Source organism: Thamnophis elegans, chromosome 12 (genome assembly GCF_009769535.1).
Source record: "Thamnophis elegans isolate rThaEle1 chromosome 12, rThaEle1.pri, whole genome shotgun sequence".
Classification (NCBI taxonomy): Eukaryota; Metazoa; Chordata; class Lepidosauria; order Squamata; family Colubridae; genus Thamnophis; species Thamnophis elegans.
This window is the reverse complement of record NC_045552.1, coordinates 5645948-5670281: the sequence shown is the minus strand read 5'-3', so window position 1 is coordinate 5670281 and position 24334 is coordinate 5645948. Positions and strand designations below refer to the sequence as shown.

General features: G+C 41.7%; 1 protein-coding gene across 1 annotated transcript in view; it reads right to left on the bottom strand.

The window, feature by feature from the left end:
* The window catches only part of LOC116515507, a 44747-nt gene that overhangs the window by 8522 nt on the left and 11891 nt on the right, over nt 1-24334 (bottom strand). The window contains exons 11-35 of the mRNA XM_032227601.1: nt 24146-24270; nt 23375-23568; nt 22439-22566; nt 21801-21910; nt 20601-20797; nt 19413-19655; nt 18265-18545; nt 16998-17210; nt 16725-16827; nt 15858-16045; nt 14114-14326; nt 13841-13943; nt 12968-13161; nt 11049-11261; nt 10777-10879; nt 9904-10097; nt 7969-8093; nt 7198-7391; nt 6261-6388; nt 5799-5908; nt 4599-4795; nt 3409-3651; nt 2258-2538; nt 992-1204; nt 719-821 (exon numbers count right to left, since the gene is read on the bottom strand). Coding sequence (XP_032083492.1) covers nt 719-821; nt 992-1204; nt 2258-2538; nt 3409-3651; nt 4599-4795; nt 5799-5908; nt 6261-6388; nt 7198-7391; nt 7969-8093; nt 9904-10097; nt 10777-10879; nt 11049-11261; nt 12968-13161; nt 13841-13943; nt 14114-14326; nt 15858-16045; nt 16725-16827; nt 16998-17210; nt 18265-18545; nt 19413-19655; nt 20601-20797; nt 21801-21910; nt 22439-22566; nt 23375-23568; nt 24146-24270 — 4396 coding nt within the window. The remainder of the gene's footprint in view (nt 1-718; nt 822-991; nt 1205-2257; nt 2539-3408; nt 3652-4598; nt 4796-5798; nt 5909-6260; nt 6389-7197; nt 7392-7968; nt 8094-9903; nt 10098-10776; nt 10880-11048; nt 11262-12967; nt 13162-13840; nt 13944-14113; nt 14327-15857; nt 16046-16724; nt 16828-16997; nt 17211-18264; nt 18546-19412; nt 19656-20600; nt 20798-21800; nt 21911-22438; nt 22567-23374; nt 23569-24145; nt 24271-24334) is intronic.

Here is a 24334-nt window from a genome sequence, read left to right as displayed (position 1 = left end):
TTTTCTGACATGGTTGTTGAGTGAATCATCCCAGTTGTTAAGTGAACCCAGCTTCTCCTTTTGACTTTGTTTGTTGGAAGCCAGTTGGGATGGTCACAAATTGAGATAGCACTAGCACTTAGACTTATATACTGCTTTACAGTGCTTTACAGCCCCCTTTAAGTGGCTTACAGAGTCAGCCTATTGCCCCCAACAATTCCTCATTTTACCCAGCTTGGAAGGATGGAAGGCTGAGTTAACCTTGAGCCTGGTGAGCTTTGAACTGCCAAATTGCAGGCAGCCAGCAGTCAGCAGAAGCAACCTGCAGTACTGCACTCTAACCACTGCGCCATCATGGCTCATGACAACTCAGGTTGATGCAACAGTCATAAATACATGCCAGGTGCCAAGCCTCCAAATTTTGATCACATGACTGTGAAAATGCTAAGACAGTCTTAAGTGAGAGGAACAACAGTTGCAAATCACCTTTTTTCAGTGTTGTTGTAACTTTGAATTATCTCTAAATAATGGTTGTAAATTGAGAACTACCTGAGAATATGAGTACATTTGCAGATATTGAATAATACGGCAGAAAAAGAAAACCTCTCTATTACCAAGTTAAATGGAGAGGAAAGCCTTTTACCGATGAGTGATGGGATTAAGGATAAATAGGTCTTTTCCCACCTTCAAAGCAGAACCAACATCCCACCATCATCCGACAGCTTGTTCACACATTTACCTTCTATTTCCTTCTCTTTCTCTTGAAGGCTCACGTCACTTTGAAGGATGGTTTTGCTGATGTTTTCCTTGCTCTGGAGGAATTCTTTCAGGATTTTCCCTGCCTGATTGAAGGGGGGAAAGAGAATAATCTGGAGCGGTATAGAATGAAAAAGAAGTTTTGCCAAAGTAAACCAATCCAAAGTAAACCAACAATCTCCCCAGAGGATGGCCTGGCTCTCAAAATGAGAGCGACAAAATGAGTATTAATTTGGCAACGCTCATCATTTTGTACCATTATTCCTTTCTTAGGTGTCTCCAAGAATTCTTTCTCCACTTTTCTGAGGTCATTTACAAATTCCTGGTGGCCGCCAGATCGGGAGTAGCTTCCGTTCTTGATGTTCTGCTCCAGGTTCTCAGAGAGTGAGCTCAATAAAGCTGAACAGATTTCAGAAGATTTCAGCTCATTTTTCCTGCAGTACTCTTCCTTTTTGCTCTCCACAGTTTTCTGTTAGGAATAAAACAATACAAAGCAAGAGCTGAGACTTGACAAAGAAATCCATGTTTGTACATTGTATAAATTTTGGTGATGTCCCGTGATTAAACAGAGATTCATCACCATTTGAAATGACTCTTGCTCTTCCTTCAATTTAACTAGAGCAGTGTTTCTCAACCTTGGGGGCTTTAAGATGTGTGGACTTCAACTCCCAGAATTGCCCAGCCAGAATTCTGGGAATTGAAGTCCATACTTCTTAAAGCCCCAAGATTGAGAAACACTGAACAAAAGGATATTTAAACCTTAGACCAGGAACATAATTTTCCATAAAAGCTTGGTGGTGACATTGCTTTCCACTATGTCAATATTACTGGTTGTTCCTAACCGCATCCATCTTTTATCTTTCTGGGCAATCAGGAATGTTTCTAAACAAAATATCTGGGGGCAGCCATCCTCCATTTGATGCTCTGTATTCATATAAATAGAGAAACTACTGGAGGCCAACCATTAGGAGCCATGGCCTTAAATATTGTCTACGTATCCATTCTTATACAGAATATATGGAGGCCAGATACCAGATCCCACAGACCCATAAGCCTTAAATACTGTCTATGAATAGGGGACCTATGGAAAGCTACAAGAACCAACACGGAATGGTTGGATCTGGCACCTGGGTCTGGAGAAAGTTGAGCAGGATGGAAATCTTGAATAAACTTCACACGGATCCAGCAAGAACCAGAGACACTCTGGACAAATGAGGCTATTTTACCCCATCCTTCCTGGCCTTTGCATTTTGCGATTGTGGTGACATGCAGACAGCCTCACAGATGTTTACCTGCCTTTCGTGTCCTCATCAGTACATATTTGAGGACCTCATGGCAGTGTGACAAAACACAATTAATGTTGCTAGTTTCTGGGCAAGATCTATTTAATTTGCACATATTTTATTCTTATATCCTATTTTTTAATTTATATGTGGTATAGTAAGCCTTATTTTAATTGTGGTGCTTCTGACACAAATAAACAAATATCCTCTATGAAGGTTGCTGTCTTATTATTACCTACCATGAATTCACCCTGGAATTGATATTTATCATCCGTAAATGCACGAGCCATGAACTTCTTGAGGGCTTGTTCCTCACAATTTTTGTGTACATCCAGGAGTTCCTGGAGAGTCTCAGTGGGTAGCTCCATGCTTTGCTCCATCAGTTGCGCATAGCAAGCAACAGCTTCCTGCACGGCTGCCCTGTTCTCAATCTCCGCCAAGGCCAAGACTTCATTCTCCAGGCAGGGAACGTTCCCACTGGAGATAGTATCCACATAGGCCTTGACTAGCTTTGCCAACACTGCATGGATAAAAATAGTACAGATTGTTGGACAATCAGCCAGACATCTTCAACCATCATTGCTCATTGTGGAGCAGACTCAAGAATTTAAGGCATTGTGCCATAACATGCTTGCCAATCATCTATGGAGCTTCTTAGTCATCCAGGTCATGGTTGTCCCAAAGGAGCTTTTTCTAAAGGCAACTGGACTTTCTTGGTCTATATTGAAGATGTTTCTCTTCTCATTCAAGAAGTTTCTTCAGTTCACTGAACTGAGCTGAACTGAAGAAGCTTCTTGGATGAGGGTCGAAATGTCAATGAAAAACCAAGAAAGTCCAGTTGCCTTTTGAAAAAGTCCTGTTGGGACACACTTGCCAGTTAGGATGGATGGGTCACTGCCCAATTTTCCCACCTGCATGGCTTTCTGGAGGACACTTCATTCAGTAGAATGAGGCATAATGAGCAAAGATCTTCTAGACTTAACAATAGCTGGTAAGAAAAAAAAGTCTGAATAGCGGAAATGAGAGAACATGGAGACAGCCGAATAGAAAAGAAAGGACTGGATAAGAGACTTGCAAATAGAAAGACTGGGGCATAAGAAAGGGGAGATGGAACCAATAGTAATAGGTGTCTGGGATGCAAACTCAAAATGACTGGAGCATCAAATCAACACTATCAGCATTGACAAAATCCCCATCAGTCAATTGCAAATGGCAGTTTTATTCAGATCAGAGTATAACCCAAGATGATACCTTTAACGTCATCAAACGTGCACATCTGCCTATCCCAGATCCTTGAGGACTTGATAGGTGGACAAAAGTGCCAAATCCATGTAAACATCTGGCTCAGTATGCAACCAAGCATAATTGTAATAGAGCTAGAAGGACTCACAGTTGCCAGTGACAATGTGCCCTCCTGGAAGAGTCTTTTCTTGAGATGTTTCATAGATATAATGGCAGAATTTCTTTGCTTGTTCCACAAAACCTTTGTGCAGCTGATCATCCGACATCTGTCCCACATTGCATAAGTTCTCAGGTGTAGTAGGGCAATAAAAGGTGAAGCATTTCCGGGTGGGGAAGAACAGTCGGATGCATTTCCGTGGCAGATTGAATCCTTGCTCCTTCTTGCTGTCACCTAGAAAGCAACATGTCGATCTTGCAAATAAATCTGAATTGCATCTGCCAGTGGGCATTTCACTGGGGAAAGTCCCCATCCATATTAATTAGCACTATTTAATTGTTATCCTTACCAAGTACAAGTATCTCCTCTTACTTTGCTCACCCTTCCTCTCTTATAGAGGCCACAAATCTATAATGTGAGTTTTTCTTGTTTGCAAATCAAGGATTTTGGATAATCTCTATTTAACATGCTGCACTGTGATTTGCTCAGAAGGACTTTGTGGAAAAGCAAGGCACAAAATAAGGGTGATTTAATCTTTCAAAGTGTCAACTCAGCCAACAAAGTATATGCAAGTTGCAACCTGAAATTCCATGCAGTGCTTTCTGAAATCCCAACCTGATTGATATTAATCGAGAAAACAGAGCATTGAAGAAATAATACCATTGCTTGTTTTCCAACAAATAATGTGGTCAGGGAACACTGAGGAAGACAATTCAGTTTTTATTTCAGTGCCATGACTACTGACCTTGAAATGGATTTCCTAAGGAAAACAGACTCCTACTGGATATTTTGTTTATTTAGGGTTTTTTAATTCAATTATTCTTATTATATCTGCTGATTTTATTTTGTTCTTATTTTAAAATGCCCTGTAATCAGGTAAAATGGCAGCATCTCAGTCATTCCAACAGAGAATTCTTAATATAATTGCTTTCTATTATCAGGATGTCTAGTAATTGCCCCAAGATACCCAGGTGATTTTCATGCCTGGGGTATTGGTGCAACCTACAATTTCCTGATTTCTAGTCTGGTTCCTTCATTCTAGACCAAAAAGCCTTTGGTGACTCTTTTGCTTCTTGAGGTCTATTCTGAACCTCCCTAAAGAAGGAAAATTTAGGCCCAATGTCTCCTATTCCATTCCTCCTATGACCACATAGATCTTCACACTGAATTGTCATCCATACCTTTTTTTAATTTCAGAGCATTTTCAAGATAGTCATCCTCTGTGATGGATTTCCCATCCCGTTGCAGCTGCAGTGTGAAATCTCGCACAGCCCAGACAAAGGTTGGGAAGAAGCCAACAAATCCAGAAGTGTCATCTGTATCTCCAGGAGTGGAGGAAGACTTGGCCTTGATATGTTTAGACAGCTCCGTCACAAAACTGTTGGCCCCGTTTAGGAATCAAACAATATACTTGTACAGTGAATAAAGAGGATGGTCTTGAAGGATGGAGAGAAGAAGCGTCAAATAAATGAAACTTTGATCAGGCGAAAAAGTAGATTGCAAAAACGCCTGAGATAGACCCCATCTATAACTGTAGCTATTCTAATAAAAGTAACTTTAGGTCTACATGGTGTCTGATTCCTTCTCTGGTCAACCTGATAGTGCTGACATCAATAGAAAACATTTCTGTGAAAAGCCCAGTTCCTTCCCTACCACAGAGCCAGACATGGTCAATCGAATAAGGAGAAGCACATGGGTTGGTTGGTTCCTAAATAATACTTACTGTATTTGAAATGAGTTTCTGTATTTATATTTATTTGCCAAAATTCTTTTCTTAGTATTTGCTTTTCCGTATTAATTCTGCTCATTATGCAGCACAACACCCTAAAAAACTAGTTTCTCTTCAATCATTATTTATTAAAATGTAATTAACACACAACTAAGGTTACCCATAGATTTCTCCCTTTTCTCTACAGTTAAGGAGACCAAGTGCCATACATATCAGTGTTACTGAAAGATTTCTGAAAGAATCCAAAAGTGCTAGATTAATCTGAGTTGCAATGAGAAGGTTGGGATAGATTGACAAGAGCAGACACCATTTTAAACGTCTTGAGTTGTTTAAAACAAAACAAAATGTTCTTCCTTTTTTGTCTCTTTCTTTTTCTTATTCTATATTTATTTTTCTTAATTTTTATCTCATTTCTTGAAACCTTTAATAAAACTTATACCCCAAATAAAACAAAACAAAATTCTAATAATAGACTTCACTTGTTCCTTGCCTCAATCCATTCCTGTGTCTGCAAAATACCCCAAAATGTAAGCCAGTCAACATTCAATCTAATCAAGCTTAGCACGTGGGAAATTGCAGTGGGTGAGTTTTGAAATTATGTAGGCAAGGATGTTCCTGAAGGCCATAACAGAGCTATCCTTGCAAAGGATACTGAAGCTTGTCCAGGGCAGTCTGATCAATGGTCCCCACACTGTTGTAGACCAGGGTGCTGCTCAACAACACGGTTAAAGAGAAGATCCAGGTATCGTTTTCAGGACTGCCCTAAAGAGGAAAAAGAATAAGTTATGATCTGTTTCTGATTTCTGCTGAGTATGTATATCTATGCCTATAAGTCTCCCCCATTTATTTCGCTTGTCAAAAGATGGCTAGGAAGATGGTAAATGTCCCTGGGACTCTACAACTATCCTATATACATGCTAATTGCCAAGCTCCTAAATTTTTATCACGTGACCATGCTGATGCTGTGATGGTTGTAAATGCAACACTTTTTTTCAGTGCTGCTGTAACTTCAAATAGTCGCTAAATGAATAGTTGTCAGTCAAGGACTACCTGAAAACAGATGTTTCATCAGTGTGATATTTTATACAAAGAAATAGGCAAATAAAAAAATCACCTTTTCCACGTCACCCAACCCTTCAGTATCCAGCAGGATAAGGGTTTGGTTAGGCCTGTCCGGATGGGGAAGGCACCACATCCAGATTCCATTCGTTTTTGCTTCCACTGTGGCGCCCAAAGAGAAACCTACAAACGGGAAAATGTGTTATGGTTTAGATCCCAATCGGTGATCTTGTAATATGTGAGCTACGGTTAATAATTAGACACAGATTCTTACCACCAGTTTTTCTGGTTGTTTACTGAATTTACCCCTTGAAACAAGAAGTTATGCTTGGTGCAGTTTCCAGATGAAAATGCTCATCAAATATTACTTCATTTTGCAATATATGAAAAAGCACAAGAACCCTCAAAAGATAAGGGGCCTATATTTCTGAGAAGCTAGAAAACATCATAAGACGACTGATAAATATGTATTGATTAAAAAACAATTAAAACATTATGTAATGGTACGTGTGAAAGTCCTTGGGAGATGGACAAAGAGATGCTGCCTAGCCCTAGACAACGATCAGATAAGAAACAGTACAGGCTGCCGACTAATACTGGGAGGACAAGAGGCTCAGAAGGGACCCTCCCTAGTTTCTACAGTTGTAAAGATGGGTGAAGAATTGCACTTTGAGACATGCAACATTTGTCAAGGCAGCTTCACAAGAAAGTAAAAATAGCTCATTTGGTCATGTTTCCTGGCTGGTTTTCCCCACAAGGCTGACATTTTGTAATCTTACGATAATAAAGCTTATGATAAAATTCTGCATGATCACATCAGCCTAAATGGTCCATTCATTGTCATTGGACCACACGGGGCATTTAGGAAAATGATAGTCCTGGACTCCATACCTGGCCATCAGAGCAGAAAACCCAGGATTTGGGGATGTTCCTTTTCCCACAAAGGTTTTGCCCTTGTCCATATTGCCCTGGCTCATCTCAGTCCTTCTCACCTGAATTTTTGCCAGCCAGCCTGTTCATCAGGTAGGACTTGCCCGTGTAATACGGTCCCACGATGGACACCACCACCACCGGATTCTGGATATCTGAGAGCAACCGAAGGGCCTTCGGAGAAACTTGGAGGCGATTTCTTCTGTTCTCAACCAGGCACACCGGAGCCTCCATCCTGGCTTTGGAGGAGATGCAGCTGCAGAGAAGATGTGGCAGCTGCAGAAACTTTCTTCCCAAAGAAAGACTATAAAAGTCCCTCCCCCCCATGTTCATGACCTCACTGTGACATCTAGCCCATCCCAGATCAGTGAGTACATGGGCTTTGTAATCCCAGATCCCTTCTCAAGCCACCTTCCCTCCAGGCTTCCAGGAGCCACTCAGCTGAAGGGAGGCAGGGTCTTCATGGCCAGGCCAGACCCCGCTAGCAGATCCCATCCGAAGGGAGTGATGGGTCCCCAATTCCCTGAGCTGAAATGGGATAACCATCCCCCCAACTTCCCCAGAGCCCCGCACAGCCTCTGATCCCTGCCCACCCAGGTCCGATATGGTCTCCAATGGTTCTCCAGCCAGCCTTTCATTCCCTCCCATCCCCATTTCCAGGGGGCGTTTTGACTTCCCGGATCCCCTGTAACTGCTTGAACAGAAAGGAGACCCATATAGCCGCTCCCGAGGACTCCAAATCCAGAAAGCTACTGCCGCTGCAGAGAAGGACCAAAGCCCAGAGGGGAGGTTGGAAAAAGCAGATGCCTCCCTCGGTCGGTCCCCCCTTTTACCATCTTTCCAAAGAAATCAATGGATCACTCCCCGACTCTCTTCGCAGCCCTCCGTGTTCTTTTTCCTCCTGCGCTCCTCTCACGGATTTTTTACAGCTGCAGTAGCCGAAAGCGGCCAATTCCTCCTAAATAAAGAGCAAACTCCACTCCCTCAATGTCAATAATGTATTTTTTCATTATAAATATAATACATTCCCCACCCGGCCTCCAAGAAATGAATCACTACATGTTGGTGACCCCCTAATCTGAAGACTTCCCAGCTCAGCTGAAAGGAACCAACTGGATTCAGAGTTATGGACAGAAAATATAAATCTCTTGGGGGGAATCTGCAGATTGACTATTATCTGAGCAAGTTCTGTTTCTTATCAGTTTCAGCTGTTACTAGGTGGTACAGTCATTAAGCGAGATAGCTTATGATTATACTGAATGATGATGTCAACGCTGGATGCAGTCATTAAGTGAATCGCTGCAAATTATTAAGTGTATCTTCTTACTGGCTTATCCAATGACTTTACTTATCAGACATTGGCTGTGAAAGTTGCAAATGAAAATTGTGTTACTTTAGGATGCTGTAAAAGTTGGAAATTTATGTGCAAATCACAATCATTTGTATTTGTATTTGTATTTAAGTTTATTTATATGCCGCCCTTTTCCCTGGGGGGATTCAGGGCAGCTTACAACTTAAAAAAAGGGGGGGGGGGACAAACTTTTAACATATAGAACAAACATCATTAAAACACAACATTCATACCATTCGGGCGGGTTGCAATCTTTAGCCCCAGGCCTGACAGGAAAGCCAGTTTTTAAGGGCTGTGCGGAAGGTCTGGAGGGTGGTGAGGGTACGGATCTCATGTGACCATGGTGAGGCTGTGATGGCCACAATGTCAAGGGCCAGTTACAATATGTGTGGTGGCCCAGCAGGATCCGGTGGAGCTGCTGATGGACTTGGATAGCGAGCAACCATATGAGTCTGCTCTGGACAATGTGGAGGATCCTGGGCAGGGTTCAGACTCAGAGCAGGGACCAGAGAGGCTGGTTGGCCACCAGGAGGTGCCTGAGGCATGGAGCAGTGGGGAGGATCAAAGGCAGTTTGTCCCCCATGCTAGATTGAGAAGGGCTGTGAAACAGAAGCATCAAGTCCGTAGGCTGTCTCACAGAAGATAATTAAGCACAGGTGGTTGCGGATTACGCCCCCCCCCAAGAGAGTTTATAGGTGAGGCATTGGGAGGGGACATTTGTTGGAAACAGCCGTTCAAATTAGTAGTGAAGAGAATCTATCTGTATTCTAACCGTGTCTGTTTGTTTGGATTATCTGTGTTGCTTCATTTGAACTATCTGGGTTGCTGCTGAGCTACGCTATTGAAAGTGAGTTGCCTGCGCTCTCAGCCAAAGAATGAATTTATCTCATAAATTAAACAGTGGCAAACAGCCAAGCCTGTGTTCTGGTTTATTCACAGGCTGGGGGGGGGGGGTCAGAACACATATGTATCTTCTTTTCCTGTGACGTAATTCTAAATAATTGCAGAATAGGTAATTGGTAAACAAGGGCTACCTGTAACGTTTGAAATGCTGCCTTCATTCTTCAAGACTTTGGTTAAAGACCAATATGAAAACTCTGGAAGCGCTATGAACTATTGTGACTAGTTCTATTCCTCATTGCTGTTTCACAGCAGATCCTCCTGACCATAGAAACCTTTAGGGTGCTCCCCCTTTCACCGATTCTATAATTTGCTTTCTTTACATAGTCCCATTGACTTATCCATGGAAAAAAATGTCTTTCAACCTCATCAAAATGACTTGAAGTGGAGAGGATGTGACAAAATAAGAAAGACATACTTGTGATACACTAGTCCTAAATCCAATGGTTTTCAGTTTTGGAAGTTTACTTGTTTGTTAACACACTACTACAAAATCTTGCTGAGATTATAGTGTTACCTTCGGTTTCCTTTGGATCATTTTCTCCTGCTGTTCCAGGATCTGTTTCTTTTCTTCCTCCAATTTCTCCATTAGCTTCTGACGGTTCATCTCATAACTCTGTTTCCGGTCCGCAAACTTCTGTTGCCCCATTTCCTCTTTTTGCTTCTGAAGCTCATCCTCTAATTTTTTTGCTTTTGCTTTCATCTTTGCATCTAGACAAGGGAAAAAGAGAGAGAGACATCGGCAGGTGGTTTGCAAGTTGGCTACACTTGATGGCATGCAAATAATGTAATAAATAAGTATATTTGGCATACAGGCAATCTTTGATTAATTATACTAATTAGGACCAGAACCTCCATCACTTAGCTACTCAGTCATAAAATACAACATCATGCGACTGTGCTGTTTAATGACAGCAGTTCTAGCAGGTCTGGCTGACATCATTAAGCAAATCCTGCATCATCTTGTGATGATGACACATGGTCCCCATTTCAACTTCCTGCTGGCTTCCCCATTGACTTTACTTGTTGGAAACATGGTGAAGGTTGCAAATGATGATCACCTGACCATTGGACACTTTGATGGTCCTTAATTGCAAGACCATTTATACATTCTATTCATTCGGAACTGTCAAACATTTGAACGGTCATTGAACGAGGGATTTTTAAGTGAGGACTGCCTGAGTATATGAGTACATTTACAAATGTTGGATAATATGGCAGAAAAAGAAAACCTCTCTATTATCAAGTTAAATGGAGAGGAAAGCCTTTTCCTCAGGAGTGATGGGTGTAAAGATAAACCCACCTTTATCAGGTTTTCCCACCTTCTTTTCCCACGTTCAAAGCAGAACCAACATCCCAGCATCATCCGACAGCTTGTTCACACCTTTACCTTCTATTTCCTTCTCTTTCTTTTGAAGGCTCACGTCACATTGAAGGATGGTTTTGCTGATGTTTTCCTTGCTCTGGAGGAATTCTTTCAGGATTTTCCCTGCCTGATTGAAGGGGGAAAACAGAATAATCTGGAGCGGTATAGAATGAGAAAGAAGTTTTGCCAAAGTAAACCAATCCAAATTAACCAACAATCTCCCCAGAGGATGGCCTGGCTCTCAAAATGAGAGTGACAAAATGAGTATTAATTTAGCAACCCTCATCATTTTGTACCATTATTCCTTTCTTAGGTGTCTCCAAGAATTGTTTCTCCACTTTTTGGAGGTCATTTACAAATTCCTGGTGGCCACCAGATCGGGAGTAGCTTCCGTTCTTGATCTTCTGCTCCAGATTCTCAGAGAGTGAGCGCAATAAAGCTGAACAGATTTCAGAAGATTTCAGCCCATTTTTGCTGCAGTACTCTTCCTTTTTGCTATCCACAGATTCCTGTTAGGAATATAACAAAACAACAAGAGCTGAGACTTGACAAAGAAGTCAATGGATCACTCCCCGACACCCTTCGCAGCCCCCCATGATCTTTTTCTTCCTGCGCTCCTCTCACGGATTTTTTACAACCACAGCAGCCGAAAGCGGCCAATTCCTCCTAAAAAAAAAGAGCAAACTCCACTCCCTCAATGTCAATAATGTATTTATTCATTATAAATATAATACATTCCCCACCCGGCCTCCAAGAAATGAATCACTACATGTAGGTGACCCCCTAATTTGAAGACTTCCCAGCTCAGCTGAAAGGAACCAACTGGATTCAGAGTTATGGAAAGAAAACATAAATCTCTTGGGGGGAATCTGCAGGTTGACTATTATCTGAGCAAGTTCTGCTTCTTATCAGTTTCAGCTGTTACTAGGTGGTACAGTCATTAAGCGAGATAGCATATGATTATACTGAATGATGATGTCAGCTCTGGCTGCAGTCATTAAGTGAATCACTGCAGGTTATTAAGTGTATCTTCTTACTGGCTTCTCCAATGACTTTACTTATCAGACATTGGCTGCGAAAGTTGCAAATAGCAATTGTGTTACTTTAGGATGCTGTAAAAGTTGGAAATGTATGTGCAAATCACAATCATGTGATCATGGTGAGGCTGTGATGGCCACAATGTCAAGGGCCAGTTACCACATGTGTTGTAGCCCAGCAGGATCCAGTGGAGCTGCTGATGGACTCGGATAGAGAGCAACCATATGAGTCTGCTCTGGACAATGTGGAGGACCCTGGGCACGGTTCAGACTCAGAGCAGGGACCAGAGAGGCTGGTTGGCCACCAGGAGGTGCCTGAGGCATGGAGCAGTGGGGAGGATCAAAGGCAGTTTGTCCCTGATTCTAGATTGAGAAGGGCTGAGCAACGGAAGCAGCAACTCCGTAGCTAGTCTGACAGAAGATAATTAAGTACAGGTGGTTGTGGATTGCCCCCCCCCAAGAGAGTTTATAGGTGAGGCGTTGGGAGGGGACATTTGCAGGAAACAACCGCTTGAATTAGTAGTGAAGAGAATCTGTCTGTATTCTAGCGGTGTCTGTTTGTTTGGATTATCTGTGTTGCTTCATTTGAACTATCTGGGTTGCTGCTGAGCTACGCTATTGAAAGTGAGTTGCCTGGGCTCTCAGACAAAGGATTCGTTATCCCAGTAATTAAACAGTGGCAAAAAGCCAAGGCTGTGTTCTGGTTTATTCACAGGCTGGGGGGGTCAGAACACATGTGTATTTCCTTTTCTTCTGACGTAATTCTAAATAATTGCAGAATAGGTAATTGGTAAACAAGGGCTACCTGTACCGTTTGAAATGCTGCCTTCATTCTTCAAGACTTTGGTTAAGGACCTATAGTTCATACTATGAACTATTGTGACTAGTTCTGTTCCTCATTGCTGTTTCACAGCAGATCCTCCTGACCATAGAAACCTTTATGCTGCTCCCCCTTTCACCGATTCTATAATTTGCTTTCTCTACATAGTCCCATTGATTTATCCATGGGAAAAAATGTGTTTCAACCTCATCAAAATGACTTATAGTGGAGAGGATGTGACAAAATAAGGAAGACATACTTGAGATACACTAGTCCTAAATCCATTGGTTTTCAGTTTTGGAAGTTTACTTGTTTGTTAACACACTACTACAAAATCTTGCTGAGATTATAGTGTTACTTTAAGTGTCCTTTGGATCATTTTCTCCTGCTGTTCCAGGATCTGTTTCTTTTCTTCCTCCAATTTCTCCATTAGCTTCTGAAGGGACATCTCATAACTCTGTTTCTGGTCCTCAAACCTCTGTTGCCCCATTTCCTGTTTCTGCTTCTGAACCTCATCCTCTAATTCTTTTGCTTTTGCTTTGATCTTTGCATCTAGACAAGGGAAAAAGAGAGAGAGACATCGGCAGGTGGTTTGCAAGTTGGCTACACTTGATGGCATGCAAATAATGTAATAAATAAGTATATTTGGCATACAGGCAATCTTTGATTAATTATACTAATTAGGACCAGAACCTCCATCACTTAGCTACTCAGTCATAAAATACAACATCATGTGACTGTGCTGTTTAATGACAGCAGTTCTAGCAGGTCTGGCTGACATCATTAAGCAAATCCTGCATCATCTTGTGGTGATGTCACATGGTCCCCATTTCAACCTCCTGCTGGCTTCCCCATTGACTTTACTTGTTGGAAACATGGTGAAGGTTGCAAATGATGATCACCTGATCATTGGACACTTTGATGGTCCTTAATTGCAAGACCATTTATACATTCTATTCATTCGGAACTGTCAAACATTTGAACGGTCATTGAACGAGGGATTTTTAATTGAGGACTGCCTGAGTATATGAGTACATTTACAAATGTTGGATAATATGGCAGAAAAAGAAAACCTCTCTATTATCAAGTTAAATGGAGAGGAAAGCCTTTTCCCGATGAGTGATGGGTTTAAAGATAAATCCACCTTTATCAGGTTTTCCCACCTTCTTTTCCCACATTCAAAGCAGAACCAACATCCCAGCATCATCCGACAGCTTGTTCACACCTTTACCTTCTATTTCCTTATCTTTCTTTTGAAGGCTCACGTCACATTGAAGGATGGTTTTGCTGATGTTTTCCTTGCTCTGGAGGAATTCTTTCAGGATTTTCCCTGCCTGATTGAAGGGGGAAAACAGAATAATCTGGAGCGGTATAGAATGAGACAGAAGTTTTGCCAAAGTAAACCAATCCAAAGTAAACCAACAATCTCCCCAGAGGATGGCCTGGCTCTCAAAATGAGAGCGACAAAATGAGTATTAATTTAGCAACCCTCATCATTTTGTACCATTATTCCTTTCTTAGGTGTCTCCAAGAATTGTTTCTCCACTTTTTGGAGGTCATTTACAAATTCCTGGTGGCCACCAGATCGGGAGTAGCTTCCGTTCTTGATGTTCTCCTCCAGATTCTCAGAGAGTGAGCGCAATAAAGCTGAACAGATTTCAGAAGATTTCAGCCCATTTTTGCTGCAGTACTCTTCCTTTTTGCTATCCACAGATTCCTGTTAGGAATATAACAAAACAACAAGAGCTGAGACTTGACAAAGAAGTCAATGGATCACTCCCCGACACCCTTCGCAGCCCCCCATGATCTTTTTCTTCCTGCGCTCCTCTCACGGATTTTTTACAACCACAGCAGCCGAAAGCGGCCAATTCCTCCTAAAAAAAGAAGAAACTCCACTCCCTCAATGTCAATAATGTATTTTTTCATTATAAATATAATACATTCCCCACCCGGCCTCCAAGAAATGAATCACTACATGTTGGTGACCCCCTAATTTGAAGACTTCCCAGCTCAGCTGAAAGGAACCAACTGGATTCAGAGTTATGGACAGAAAACATAAATCTCTTGGGGGGAATCTGCAGGTTGACTATTATCTGAGCAGGTTCTGTTTCTTATCAGTTTCAGCTGTTACTAGGTGGTACAGTCATTAAGCGAGATAGCTTATGATTATACTGAATGATGATGTCAGCGCTGGCTGCAGTCATTAAGTGAATCACTGCAGGTTATTAAGTGTATCTTCCTACCGGCTTCTCCAATGACTTTTACTTATCAGACATTGGCTGTGAAGGTTGCAAATGAAAATTGTATTACTTTAGGATGCTGTAAAAGTTGGAAATTTATGTGCAAATCACAATCATGTGATCATGGTGAGGCTGTGATGGCCACAATGTCAAGGGCCAGTTACCACATGTGTTGTAGCCCAGCAGGATCCAGTGGAGCTGCTGATGGACTCGGATAGAGAGCAACCATATGAGTCTGCTCTGGACAATGTGGAGGACCCTGGGCACGGTTCAGACTCAGAGCAGGGACCAGAGAGGCTGGTTGGCCACCAGGAAGAGGCGACATTTGCAGGAAACAACCATTCGAATTAGTAGTGAAGAGAATCTGTCTGTATTCTAGCCGTGTCTGTTCATTTGGATTATCTGCGTTGCTTCGTTTGAACTATCTGGGTTGCTGCTGAGCTACGCTATTGAAAGTGAGTTGCCTGGGCTCTCAGCCAAAGGATTCGTTATCTCAGTAATTAAACAGTGGCAAACAGCCAAGCCTGTGTTCTGGTTTATTCACAGGCTGGGGGTGGGGGCAGAACACATATGTATCCTCTTTTCCTGTGAAGTAATTCTAAATAATTGCACAATAGGTAATTGGTAAACAAGGGCTGCCTGTAGCGTTTGAAATGCTGCCTTCATTCTTCAAGACTTTGGTTAAGGACCTATAGTTCATGCTATGAACTATTGTGACTAGTTCTGTTCCTCATTGCTGTTTCACAGCACATCCTCCTGACCATAGAAACCTTTAGGTATGCTCCCCCTTTCACCGATTCTATAATTTGCTTTCTTTACATAGTCCCATTGACTTATCCATGGGAAAAAAATGTCTTTCAACCTCATCAAAATGACTTAAAGTGGAGAGGATGTGACAAGATAAGAAAGACATACTTGTGATACACTAGTCCTAAATCCAATGGTTTTCAGTTTTGGAAGTTTACTTCCAAACACTACTACAAAATCTTGCTGAGATTATAGTGTTACCTTCGGTTTCCTTTGGATCATTTTCTCCTGCTGTTCCAGGATCTGTTTCTTTTCTTCCTCCAATTTCTCCATTAGCTTCTGACGGTTCATCTCATAACTCTGTTTCTGGTCCGCAAACTTCTGTTGCCCCATTTCCTCTTTTTGCTTCTGAACCTCATCCTCTAATTCTTTTGCTTTCATCTTTGCATCTAGACAAGGAAAAGAGAGAGAGAGACATCGGCAGGTGGTTTGCAAGTTGGCTACACTTGATGGCATGCAAATAATGTAATAAATAAGTATATTTGGCATACAGGCAATATTTGATTAATTATACTAATTAGGACCAGAACCTCCATCACTTAGCTACTCAGTCATAAAATACAGCATCATGCGACTGTGCTGTTTAATGACAGCAGTTCTAGCAGGTCTGGTTGACATCATTAAGCAAATCCTGCATCATCTTGTGGTGATGTCACATGGTCACCATTTCAAATTCCTGCTGGCTTCCCCATTGACTTTACTTGTTGGAAACATGGTGAAGGTTGCAAATGATGATCACCTGACCATTGGACACTTTGATGGTCCTTAATTGCAAGACCATTTATACATTCTATTCATTCGGAACTGTCAAACATTTGAACGGTCATTGAACGTGGGATTTTTAAGTGAGGACTGCCTGAGTATATGAGTACATTTACAAATGTTGGATAATATGGCAGAAAAAGAAAACCTCTCTATTATCAAGTTAAATGGAGGGGAAAGCCTTTTCCTCAGGAGTGATGGGTGTAAAGATAAACCCACCTTTATCAGGTTTTCCCACCTTCTTTTCCCACGTTCAAAGCAGAACCAACATCCCAGCATCATCCGACAGCTTGTTCACACCTTTACCTTCTATTTCCTTATCTTTCTTTTGAAGGCTCACGTCACATTGAAGGATGGTTTTGCCGATGTTTTCCTTGCTCTGGAGAAATTCTTTCAGGATTTTCCCTGTCTGATTGAAAGGGGAAAAGAAAATAATCTGGAGCGGTATAGAATGAGAAAGAAGTTTTGCCAAAATAAACCAATCCAAACTAAACCAACAATCTCCCCAGAGGATGGCCTGGCTCTCAAAATGAGAGCGACAAAATGAGTATTAATTTGGCAACCCTCATCATTTTGTACCATTATTCCTTTCTTAGGTATCTCCAAGAATTCTTTCTCCACTTTTTGGAGGTCATTTACAAATTCCGGATGGCCACCAGGTCGGGAGTAGCGTCCGTTCTTGATATTCTGCTCCAGGTTCTCAGAGAGTGAGCTCAATAAAGCTGAACAGATTTCAGAAGATTTCAGCTCATTTTTCCTGCAGTACTCTTCCTTTTTGCTCTCCACAGTTTTCTGTTAGGAATAAAACAAAACAAAGGAAGAGCTGAGACTTGACAAAGAAATCCATGTTTGTACACTGTATAAATTTTGGTGATGTCCCGTGATTAAACAGAACTTCATCACAATTTGAAATGACTCGTGCTCTTCCTTCAATTTAACTAGAGCAGTGTTTCTCAACCTTGGAGGCTTTAAGAGGTGTGGACTTCAACTCCCAGAATTCCCCAGCCAGAAATCTGAGAATTGAAGTCCATACATCTCAAAGCCCCCAAGGTTGAGAAACACTGAACAAAAGGATATTTAATCCTTAGAGCAGGAACATAATTTTCCATAAAAGTTTAATGATGACATTGCTTGCCATCTTGTCAATCTTACTGGCAGTTCCTAACCGCATCCATCTTGTATCTTTCTGGGCAATCAGGAATGTTTCTAAACAAAATATCTGGTGGCAGCCATCCTCCATTTGATGCTCTGTGTTCATATAAATAGAGAAACTACTGGAGGCCAACCATCACGAGCCATGGGCCTTAAATATTGTCTACATACCCATTCTTATACAGAAGATACTGGAGGCCAGGATAACAGATCCCAAGGACTCATAAGCCTTAAATACTGTCTATGAATAGGGGACCTATGGAAAGCTACAAAGAACCAACACGGGATGATTGGATCTGGCACCTGGGTCTGGAGAAAGTTCAGCAGGATGGAAATCTTGAATAAACTTCACACGGATCCAGCAGGATCCAGAGACACTCTGGACAAATGAGGCTATTTTACCTGTTCCTTCCTGGCCTTTGAACTTTGCCTTTGTGGTGACATGCAGACAGCTTCACAGATGTACACCTGCCCTTCCTGTCCTCATCAGTACACACTTGAGGACCTCACGGCAGTGTGACAAAATGCAATGTTGCTAGTTTCTGGGCAAGATCTATTTAATTCGCACATATTTTAATCTTGTATCATATTTTTTAATTTATATGTGGTATAGTATGCCTTATTTTAATTGTGATGCTTCTGACACAAATAAACAAACATCCTCTATGAAGGTTGCTGTCTTATTATTACCTACCATGAATTGAGCCAGAAATTGACGTGTATCATCCTTAAAGGAACAAGCTATGAACTTCTTGAGGGCTTGTTCCTCACATTTTTTGTGTACATCCAAAAGTTCCTGGAGAGTCTCAGTGGGTAGCTCCACCCTATGCTCCATCAGTTGTGCATAGTGAGCAACAGCTTCCTGCACGGCTACCCTGTTCTCAACCTCTGCCAAGGCCAAGACTTCATTCTCCAGGCAGGGAACGTTCCCACTGGAGATAGTATCCACATAGGCCTTGACTAACTTTGCCAACACTGCATGGATAAAAATAGTACAAATTGTTGGACAATCAGCCAGACATCTTCAACCATCATTACTCATTGTGGCCCACACAAGAATTTAAGGCATTGCGCCATAACATGCTTGCCAATCATCTATAGAACTTCTCAGTCATCCAGGTCATGGTTGTCCCAAAGGTGCTTTTTCTAAAGGCAACTGGACTTTCTTGGTCTATATTGAAGATGTTTCTCTTCTCATTCAAGAAGCTTCTTCAGTTCACTGAACTGAGCTGAACTGAAGAAGCTTCTTGGATGAGGGTCGAAATGTCAATGAAAAACCAAGAAAGTCCAGTTGCCTTTTGAAAAAGTCCTGTTGGGACACACTTGCCAGTTAGGATGGATGGGTCACTGCCCAATTTTCCCACCTGCATGGCTTTCTGGAGGACACTTCATTCAGTAGAATGAAGCATAATGAGCACAGATCTTCTAGACTCAACAATAGCTGATAAGAAAAAAAAGTCTGAATAGCAGAAATGACAGAACATGGAGACAGCCAAATGGAAAAGAAAGGACTGGATAAGAGACTTGTAAATAGAAAGACTGGAGCAGAAAAAGCAAAGGTGGAACCAATAGTAATAGGTCTCTGGGATGCAAACTCGAAATATCTGGAGCATCACTTCAACACTATCAGCATTGACAAAATCCCCATAAGTCGATTGCAAATGGCAGTTTTATTTAGATCAGAGTATAACCCAAGACGATACCTTTAACGTCATCAAACATGCACATCTGCCTATCCCAGATCCTTGAGGACTTGATAGGCGGACAAAAGTGCCAAATCCACGTAAACATCTGGCTCAGTATGCAACCAAGCATAATTATAAGAGAGCTAGAAGGACTCACAGTTGCCAGTGACAATGTGCCCTCCTGGAAGAGTCTTTTCTTGAGATGTTTCATAGATATAATGGCAGAATTTCTTTGCTTGTTCCACAAAACCTTTGTGCAGCTGATCATCTGACATCTGTTCCACATTGCATAAGTTCTCAGGTGTAGTAGGGCAATAAAAGGTGAAGCATTTCCGGGTGGGGAAGAACACTCGGATGCATTTCTGTGGCAGATTGAATGCCTGCTCCTTCTTGCTGTCACCTAGAAAGCAACATGTCGATCTTGCAAGGAAATCTGAATTGCATCTGCCAGTAGGCATTTCACTGGGGAAAGTCCCCATCCATATTAATTAGCACTATTTAATTGTTATCCTTACCAAGTACAAGTATCTCCTCTTACTTTGGCCACCCTTCCTCTCTTATAGAGGCCACAAATCTATAATGTGAGTTTTTCTTGTTTCCAAATCAGGGATTTTGGATAATCTCTATTTAACACACTACACTGTGATTTGCCTAGAAGGCTTTTATAGAAAAGCAATGTACAAATTAAGAGTGATTTAGTCTTTCAAAGTGTCAACTCAGCCAACAAAATATATGCAAGTTGCAATCCGAAATTCCATGCAGTGCTTTCTGAAATCCCAACCTGACTGATATTAATCGAGAAAACAAAGCATTGGAGAAATAATACCATTGCTTGTTTTCCAACAAATAATGTGGTCAGGGAACACTGAGGAAGACAATTCAGTTTTTATTTCAGTGCCATGATTACTGACATTGAAATGGATTTCCTAAGGAAAACAGACTCCTACTGGATATTTTGTTTATTTAGGGATTTTTAATTCAATTATTCTTATTATTTCTGCTTTTATTTTGTTCTTATTTTAAAATGCCCTGTAATCAGGTAGAATGGTAGCATCTCAGTTATTCCAACAGAGAATTCTTAATATAATTGCTTTCTATTATCAGGATGTCTAGTAATTGCCCCAAGATACCCAGGTGATTTTCATGCCTGAGGCATTGGTGCAACCTACAATTTCCTGATTTCTAGTCTGGTTCCTTCATTCTAGACCAAAAAGCCTTTGGTGACTCTTTTGCTTCTTGAGGTCTATTCTGAGCCTCCCTAAAGAAGGAAAATTTAGGCCAAATGGCTCCTATTCCATTCCTCCTATGACCACATAGATCTTCACACCGAATTCGTCATCCATACCTTTTTTTAATTTCAGAGCATTTTCAAGATATTCATCCTCTGTGATGGATTTCCCATCCCGTTGCAGCTGCAGTGTGAAATCTCGCACAGCCCAGACAAAGGTTGGGACGAAGCCAACAAATTCAGATGTGTCATCTGTATCTCCAGGAGTGGAGGAAGACTTGGCCTTGATATGTTTAGACAGCTCCGTCACAAAACTGTTGGCCCCGTTTAGGAATCAAACAATATACTTGTACAGTGAATAAAGAGGATGGTCTTGAAGGATGGAGAGAAGAAGCGTCAAATAAATGAAACTTTGATCAGGCGAAAAAGTAGATTGCAAAAACGCCTGAGATAGACCCCATCTATAACTGTAGCTATTCTAATAAAAGTAACTTTAGGTCTACATGGTGTCTGATTCCTTCTCTGGTCAACCTGATAGTGCTGACATCAATAGAAAACATTTCTGTGAAAAGCCCAGTTCCTTCCCTACCACAGAGCCAGACATGGTCAATCGAATAAGGAGAAGCACATGGGTTGGTTGGTTCCTAAATAATACTTACTGTATTTGAAATGAGTTTCTGTATTTATATTTATTTGCCAAAATTCTTTTCTTAGTATTTGCTTTTCTGTATTAATTCTGCTCATTATGCAGCACAACACCCTAAAAAACTAGTTTCTCTTCAATCATTATTTATTAAAATGTAATTAACACACAACTAAGGTTACCCATAGATTTCTCCCTTTTCTCTACAGTTAAGGAGACCAAGTGCCATACATATCAGTGTTACTGAAAGATTTCTGAAAGAATCCAAAAGTGCTAGATTAATCTGAGTTGCAATGAGAAGGTTGGGATAGATTGACAAGAGCAGACACCATTTTAAACGTCTTGAGTTGTTTAAAACAAAACAAAATGTTCTTCCTTTTTTGTCTCTTTCTTTTTCTTATTCTATATTTATTTTTCTTAATTTTTATCTCATTTCTTGAAACCTTTAATAAAACTTATACCCCAAATAAAACAAAACAAAATTCTAATAATAGACTTCACTTGTTTCTTGTCTCAATCCATTCCTGTGTCTGCAAAATACCCCAAAATGTAAGCCAGTCAACATTCAATCTAATCAAGCTTAGCACGTGGGAAATTGCAGTGGGTGAGTTTTGAAATTATGTAGGCAAGGATGTTCCTGAAGGCCATAACAGAGCTATCCTTGCAAAGGATACTGAAGCTTGTCCAGGGCAGTCTGATCAATGGTCCCCACACTGTTGTAGACCAGGGTGCTGCTCAACAACACGGCTAAAGAGAAGATCCAGGTATCATTTTCAGGACTGCCCTAAAGAGGAAAAAGACTAGGTTATGATCTGTTCCTGATTTCTGCTGAGTATGTGTATCTATGTCTATTAGAAGGCAACATTTTATAAGAATAAGATACCATTCATTCACCAGCTCAGTATACATTCACTGAGTCCTTCATCTATTCAGACAATCGCAGGGTGCTGGGAGTTGTAGTTTAGGAAACTTTGAGGCCATGCATTGTAGGAGTTTCAAAGGACAGTTGCAGGGTGTTACATAAAAGCAAGTCTCCCCCATTTATTTCGCTTGTCAAAAGATGGCTAGGAAGATGGTAAATGTCCCTGGGACTCTACAACTATCCTATATACATGCTAATTGCCAAGCTCCTAAATTTTTATCACGTGACCATGCTGATGCTGTGATGGTTGTAAATGCAACACTTTTTTTCAGTGCTGCTGTAACTTCAAATAGTCGCTAAATGAATAGTTGTCAGTCAAGGACTACCTGAAAACAGATGTTTCATCAGTGTGATATTTTATACAAAGAAATAGGCAAATAAAAAAATCACCTTTTCCACGTCACCCAACCCTTCAGTATCCAGCAGGATAAGGGTTTGGTTAGGCCTGTCCGGATGGGGAAGGCACCACATCCAGATTCCATTCGTTTTTGCTTCCACTGTGGCGCCCAAAGAGAAACCTACAAACGGGAAAATGTGTTATGGTTTAGATCCCAATCGGTGATCTTGTAATATGTGAGCTACGGTTAATAATTAGACACAGATTCTTACCACCAGTTTTTCTGGTTGTTTACTGAATTTACCCATTGAAACAAGAAGTTATGCTTGGTGCAGTTTCCAGATGAAAATGCTCATCAAATATACTTCATTTTGCAATATATGAAAAAGCACAAGAACCCTCAAAAGATAAGGGGCCTATATTTCTGAGAAGCTAGAAAACATCATAAGACGACTGATAAATATGTATTGATTAAAAAACAATTAAAACATTATGTAATGGTACGTGTGAAAGTCCTTGGGAGATGGACAAAGATATGCTGCCTAGCCCTAGACAACGATCAGATAAGAAACAGTACAGGCTGCCGACTAATACTGGGAGGACAAGAGGCTCAGAAGGGACCCTCCCTAGTTTCTACAGTGGTAAAGATGCGTGAAGAATTGCACTTTGAGACATGCAACATTTGTCAAGGCAGCTTCACAAGAAAGTAAAAATAGCTCATTTGGTCATGTTTCCTGGCTGGTTTTCCCCACAAGGCTGACATTTTGTAATCTTACGATAATAAAGCTTATGATAAAATTCTGCATGATCACATCAGCCTAAATGGTCCATTCATTGTCATTGGACCACACGGGGCATTTAGGAAAATGATAGTCCTGGACTCCATACCTGGCCATCAGAGCAGAAAACCCAGGATTTGGGGATGTTCCTTTTCCCACAAAGGTTTTGCCCTTGTCCATATTGCCCTTGCTCATCTCAGTCCTTCTCACCTGAATTTTTGCCAGCCAGCCTGTTCATCAGGTAGGACTTGCCCGTGTAATACGGTCCCACGATGGACACCACCACCACCGGATTCTGGATATCTGAGAGCAACCGAAGGGCCTTCGGAGAAACTTGGAGGCGATTTCTTCTGTTCTCAACCAGGCACACCGGAGCCTCCATCCTGGCTTTGGAGGAGATGCAGCTGCAGAGAAGATGTGGCAGCTGCAGAAACTTTCTTCCCAAAGAAAGACTATAAAAGTCCCTCCCCCCCATGTTCATGACCTCACTGTGACATCTAGCCCATCCCAGATCAGTGAGTACATGGGCTTTGTAATCCCAGATCCCTTCTCAAGCCACCTTCCCTCCAGGCTTCCAGGAGCCACTCAGCTGAAGGGAGGCAGGGTCTTCATGGCCAGGCCAGACCCCGCTAGCAGATCCCATCCGAAGGGAGTGATGGGTCCCCAATTCCCTGAGCTGAAATGGGATAACCATCCCCCCAACTTCCCCAGAGCCCCGCACAGCCTCTGATCCCTGCCCACCCAGGTCCGATATGGTCTCCAATGGTTCTCCAGCCAGCCTTTCATTCCCTCCCATCCCCATTTCCAGGGGGCGTTTTGACTTCCCGGATCCCCTGTAACTGCTTGAACAGAAAGGAGACCCATATAGCCGCTCCCAAGGACTCCAAGTCCAGAAAGCTACTGCCGCTGCAGAGAAGGACCAAAGCCCAGAGGGGAGGTTGGAAAAAGCAGATGCCTCCCTCGGTCGGTCCCCCCTTTTACCATCTTTCCAAAGAAATCAATGGATCACTCCCCGACTCTCTTCGCAGCCCTCCGTGTTCTTTTTCCTCCTGCGCTCCTCTCACGGATTTTTTACAGCTGCAGTAGCCGAAAGCGGCCAATTCCTCCTAAATAAAGAGCAAACTCCACTCCCTCAATGTCAATAATGTATTTTTTCATTATAAATATAAT